The sequence below is a fragment of the Mixophyes fleayi genome, chromosome 4, assembly GCF_038048845.1.
Source record: "Mixophyes fleayi isolate aMixFle1 chromosome 4, aMixFle1.hap1, whole genome shotgun sequence".
In the NCBI taxonomy this organism is placed as follows: domain Eukaryota; kingdom Metazoa; phylum Chordata; class Amphibia; order Anura; family Limnodynastidae; genus Mixophyes; species Mixophyes fleayi.
This window is the reverse complement of record NC_134405.1, coordinates 56,430,374-56,436,373: the sequence shown is the minus strand read 5'-3', so window position 1 is coordinate 56,436,373 and position 6,000 is coordinate 56,430,374. Positions and strand designations below refer to the sequence as shown.

Below are 6,000 nucleotides of genomic sequence, written 5' to 3'. Positions count from 1 at the left end.
AAGTGACAGAGAACTGAAAGCAAGATTAACACCTACCCAGCCACCAAAAGAGACATCCGTGGACAGGTGGCATCATGTCAGGACCCCGGGGTCCGAACAAGCTGTCCAGCACAGAGCGACCTGTCAGAGGTACTATGACATTCCATGGCGCCAACAGGCACTGACTGTTCCCGACCACCAGAGACCCCCAGCTCTGCCGACACCACCAGAGACCCCCAGCTCTGCCAACCTTTCCCAACCACCAGAGACCCCCAGCTCTGCCAACCTTTCCCAAACACCAGAGACTGCCAACCTTTCCCGACCACCAGAGACCCCCAGCTCTGCCAACCTTTCCCAACCACCAGAGACTGCCAGCTCCACCGACCACCAGAGACCCCATCTCTGCCAACCTTTCCCAACCACCAGAGACCCCCAGCTCTGCCAACCTTTCCCAACCACCAGAGACCCCCAGCTCCACCGACCACCAGAGACCCCCAGCTCCACCGACCACCAGAGACCCCCAGCTCCACCGACCACCAGAGACCCCCAGCTCCACCGACCACCAGAGACCCCCAGCTCCACCGACCACCAGAGACCCCCAGCTCTGCCAACCTTTCCCAACCACCAGAGACCCCCAGCTCTGCCAACCTTTCCCAACCACCAGAGACTGCCAGCTCCACCGACCACCAGAGACCCCCAGCTCTGCCAACCTTTCCCGACCACTAGAGACCGCCAGCTCTGCCAACCTTTCCCGACCACTAGAGACCGCCAGCTCTGCTAACCTTTCCCGACCACTAGAGACCGCCAGCTCTGCCAACCTTTCCCCACCACTAGAGACGCCCAGCTCTGCCAACCTTTTCCCACCACTAGAGACGCCCAGCTCTGCCAACCTTTTCCCACCACTAGAGACGCCCAGCTCTGCCAACCTTTCCCCACCACTAGAGACGCCCAGCTCTGCCAACCTTTCCCCACCACTAGAGACGCCCAGCTCTGCCAACCTTTCCCCACCACTAGAGACGCCCAGCTCTGCCAACCTTTCCCCACCACTAGAGACGCCCAGCTCTGCCAACCTTTCCCCACCACTAGAGACGCCCAGCTCTGCCAACCTTTCCCCACCACTAGAGACGCCCAGCTCTGCCAACCTTTCCCCACCACTAGAGACGCCCAGCTCTGCCAACCTTTCCCCACCACTAGAGACGCCCAGCTCTGCCAACCTTTCCCCACCACTAGAGACGCCCAGCTCTGCCAACCTTTCCCCACCACTAGAGACGCCCAGCTCTGCCAACCTTTCCCCACCACTAGAGACGCCCAGCTCCGCCAACCTTTCCCCACCACTAGAGACGCCCAGCTCCGCCAACCTTTCCCCACCACTAGAGACGCCCAGCTCTGCCAACCTTTCCCCACCACTAGAGACGCCCAGCTCCGCCAACCTTTCCCCACCACCAGAGACCCCTAGCTCCGCCAACCTTTCCCCACCACTAGAGACGCCCAGCTCCGCCAACCTTTCCCCACCACTAGAGACGCCCAGCTCCGCCAACCTTTCCCCACCACTAGAGACGCCCAGCTCCGCCAACCTTTCCCCACCACTAGAGACGCCCAGCTCCGCCAACCTTTCCCCACCACTAGAGACGCCCAGCTCCGCCAACCTTTCCCCACCACTAGAGACCCCCAGCTCCGCCAACCTTTCCCCACCACTAGAGACGCCCAGCTCCGCCAACCTTTCCCCACCACTAGAGACGCCCAGCTCCGCCAACCTTTCCCCACTACTAGAGACGCCCAGCTCCGCCAACCTTTCCCCACCACTAGAGACGCCCAGCTCCGCCAACCTTTCCCCACCACTAGAGACGCCCAGCTCCGCCAACCTTTCCCCACCACTAGAGACGCCCAGCTCCGCCAACCTTTCCCCACCACTAGAGACGCCCAGCTCCGCCAACCTTTCCCCACCACTAGAGACGCCCAGCTCCGCCAACCTTTCCCCACCACTAGAGACGCCCAGCTCCGCCAACCTTTCCCCACCACTAGAGACGCCCAGCTCCGCCAACCTTTCCCCACCACTAGAGACGCCCAGCTCCGCCAACCTTTCCCCACCACTAGAGACGCCCAGCTCCGCCAACCTTTCCCCACCACTAGAGACGCCCAGCTCCGCCAACCTTTCCCCACCACTAGAGACGCCCAGCTCCGCCAACCTTTCCCCACCACCAGAGACGCCCTAGCTCCGCCAACCTTTCCCCACCACCAGAGACCCCTAGCTCCGCCAACCTTTCCCCACCACCAGAGACCCCTAGCTCCGCCAACCTTTCCCCACCACCAGAGACCCCTAGCTCCGCCAACCTTTCCCCACCACCAGAGACGCCCAGCGCTACCAACCTTTCCTCACTACCAGAGACGCCCAGCAGCACCAATAATTCCCGACCACCATAGATGTCCAGGACTTCCAACTGTTCCTGACCAAAAGACACCCAGTGCCACCAACCTTTCCCAGCCACTAGAGACGCCCAGCTCCACCGACTGTCCCCGACCACCATGGACGCCCAGCTCCACCGACTGTCCCCGACCACCATGGACGCCCAGCTCCACCGACTGTCCCCGACCACCTTTCCCGATGACCACTACAGATGTCTAGTGCCACTGACCATCATGCACTCAACGCCACCAACCTTTCTTGACAACTAGACGTCAGACGCCACTAACCTCTCACAGTCATAGATGTCCAGTGTCACTAACCTTTCCTGGCCACCTGCCTTTAATAACCACTACACCACCACCTGCTTCTAGCCACCACAGGGGCCCAGTGCCACCACAACAGGCGCCCAGCATGAAATTATGGCTGCTCTTAATTTCCTGTTAATTTTGCCACATGGCCTGAATGACACCACTATATCATTACTTACAGCTTATGAGGTTTTTTTTTATACTGCATTTACAACCTCATATGCTGAGAAAATATAACTGAATTTAATGTTCCTGTAGAACTTCTAGCTACTAATGCTACCACATGGACCTTATCAACTATAAGGCTTACTATATCACATATCCCATTACTGCCACAACTTTCAGATTTATTCCAGCTATGTACATTACTACATAATGTCTCCGCCACACTACAGAAAATTTCCAGATACTGACACAGTCAAAGGACCTCCCAGAGCTGTTAACATTGACCCTACTTGTGATCTGACCCAGATAGTGACATATCTACACATCAGTTGTCCCATTTACGTCACAATTAGCTTTCACTTCAGATCGGCCAATTGTCACAGAAGCCAACTATTGACGACACGACTTACTTTACCTACCAATAATAATACCTTATCCTCCAATACTAATGCTAAGACAACACTTGCTATAGCTACCTGCAATACTGTGTGATTTGTCTATTGTAATGTAATAACACCATCACAGCTACTAACAGTACAACAGATGGTAGTGTCATTTGGAATCTGACCTAGCGCAAAAGCTACTTTTTTTTGGTACCCTGCACCTACCTTTTCATTTATTTGCTTTGATCCACTTAACTTAGGCTATGTATAGACAGGAGTTAAAATTCTGCATTTTAATGTGCGTAAAGTGTATATAAACTTTTTATTTTTCTTCTTGAACGCTTTTGTTCCATTTCAAGGACTCTTGACATGCACCAATGCAGTTTAGAACTTATTTTCATCTCAATGACAGTACATTGGAAATTCAATGATATTAAGACTAATTAATAAATATTTATGTATGTGTTTCCACATGCATTTGGCTTGAACAAAGCAACTTCCTCTTTTGTTAATGTCGCTTGTTTAAAAATAACAAATGTAATGCACTTGTAAGCACAGTGAGGTTTATATTCATTTTTACTTGCGTTTTTTAATATTTAATGTATGCATTACCAATGTGTATGTAGCCTTATTGTAACTGCAGACTGCTTTAAAAGGAAATTGGATGGCATATATGGAGGCTTATTTTTCTTTTCCTTATTTGTGAATCTAAAGCACAGGCTATACAAACTATAACCTTGTTTGCTCCCTTTGCCTGCTCCAGTAGACACCATTATGTTTTTGTTGCTAGTGTGATTAGGTCCAGTCTTTGAAGACGTAGGGTCTGATTTAGGGTTGCGTGCATGTACACTTGACACACCGCACATGAGCACAACTTCCGCCATATTTAGAGTTGCATATACGGCCACTTGCTATTTGAGAGACTGATCAGTAGTGTTAATGGGCAAATGCAGTAGAGAAAGGGAATGCAGACCCAAGTTAAGCACGCCCTTTTAGATGTATTGAGTTGTCTGAACCTTGAAATACGTTGGCTACAAGACCTACATGTTGTACCTACGTGTACTGGGTTGATGATGTTGCATCTTTGCTTCAGCTGTATCCATACAATAGACTTAAGGTTGCATGTGTATTAAGATATGTGCAACTTAAAATACAGAGGTGGAATCACAAGTGCACAGACACTTCTTTGCTCATATGCAAACAGGGTAACTGTAAATCTGTCCCATAGAGCCCAGGATTGTCAAGGACCTTTGGTATTTTGATTGTCCCAATTTTACACCATATGTATATGTAAATGTGAGACGTCATCTCTGATTTTCCTCACCATAGAGCCTGCCTGTGCATCTTGAGCAGACACTTTTATTGAAAGACTTCTCATTCGAAGCACATGTTAAAAAAAAAAATAGACATCTTTGGGCTAATTTGCCCTTCAATCCTTTTGCTGGACAGAGCTAAAGTTTTTAGAACAACCAGGAATGTTTGTTGCATTCAGGGCTTAGTTGTTTGTACATCATCTTAATTCAGAGGACAGGTACCAATGTTCTGTTTACGTAATAGGGGTCCATAATCTCTGGTAAATACATTCCTGATTAGTATGCTGTCCCACAAACACAGGAAGGGGATACAGGTGTCATGCACTTTGCACGGAAGAACAGGCATCCTACATACACAGAGTAATGTACCAGTTCTTTCTCCCTGATCATGGATCTTCCTCCCCCTCCTGACTCACTAATAGGATTTCCTGCACTCCTCCCCCACACAGCAGCTTTGCTCTGAGGTGTGTGGCGCGGCTTTAGAGTGCCTCTGTCCCTATATAATCCTCCACCTGGAGGGACGGATGCAGCATGGGAACAGTTAAAAGCCAGCCAACCTGTGATGGAGACACCACAGGGGCACAGGCTAAGGGAGAGGACAGGATCCTTATCACTACGCCTCCGGTGTCCCCAGAAGGTGCAAGGGGAGTGATCGGTATGGGGTAAAAATAGGGGGTAGTTGAGGGTGGCGAGGCAGGAAGTGGGCACGATGTCTCATCGCTGCTCTTAATTCCTCACTGTTTGTTTTTAAATGACACTGGTTATACTCTGCTAGAACATGGCCCTGTCATAAGTACATTGAGCCCAGAAACCTATATTTATGAATAGCCAATAGAGGCACATCACATAATACAGCATCTTAGGCGTAGAGTGTAATGTTTGTTCTAGTGTTCATTTACTCATTGGTACTAGGTAGAGAGACTGTATACTATATATCGCCTGTCTTGTGGTTTAAGGTGACATTCTTGGTGCTGTCTTTAGTTTCTTTATTTAGGGAGCTGATAAAATGCCCAAAACTGAAACGAGAACTCAAAGCACACATGTAGATTTTTACTATCTGAAACTGCTTATTGTCACTGGTTCACACATGAGATTGAAACATTTATCTCCTTATACACATGTTACAACAATCGGTGTTGAAATTGACTTGCTTCCTGCTGTGAGTATTCTTTTCTGCATGGACAGTAGTCGGCAACTTTATTTATTAAGTGTTTGCTTTTTATGCCCACTGTTTTCTGGCATGGACTATATCTTTATACTTGTGTTATGGTGGTTACAATGTTGTGAAAATGTGATAAAATGAAAACAGTATTAAGGGGAATACAGATACATTAGGGTTAGTGATGGGTTTTGGAATCAAGGGGGTATATGAGTGTTAATCTGGATGGAAGAGACGCTCGTGTTACTGTGGGGTAGGTTGTGCTTTATATAGAATACATTAGAATTTA

At 49.6% G+C, this 6,000-nt stretch overlaps 1 protein-coding gene across 7 annotated transcripts in view; it reads left to right on the top strand.

Moving 5' to 3' along the window:
* The window catches only part of PPP3CC (protein phosphatase 3 catalytic subunit gamma), a 51,518-nt gene that overhangs the window by 12,958 nt on the left and 32,560 nt on the right, over window positions 1–6,000 (top strand). For 5 of the 7 annotated variants that reach the window (XM_075207123.1, XM_075207122.1, XM_075207121.1 and 2 more), the window contains one exon: window positions 1–129. This exon is cut by the window's left edge. The exons of 1 other annotated variant lie outside the window; for it this stretch is intronic. In XM_075207123.1, coding sequence (XP_075063224.1) covers window positions 75–129 — 55 coding nt within the window. In that variant the 5' untranslated portion in view covers window positions 1–74. Of the gene's footprint in view, window positions 130–5,068; window positions 5,208–6,000 lie in introns of those variants that run through there. One more of the 7 variants, XM_075207117.1, reaches the window with a different exon arrangement.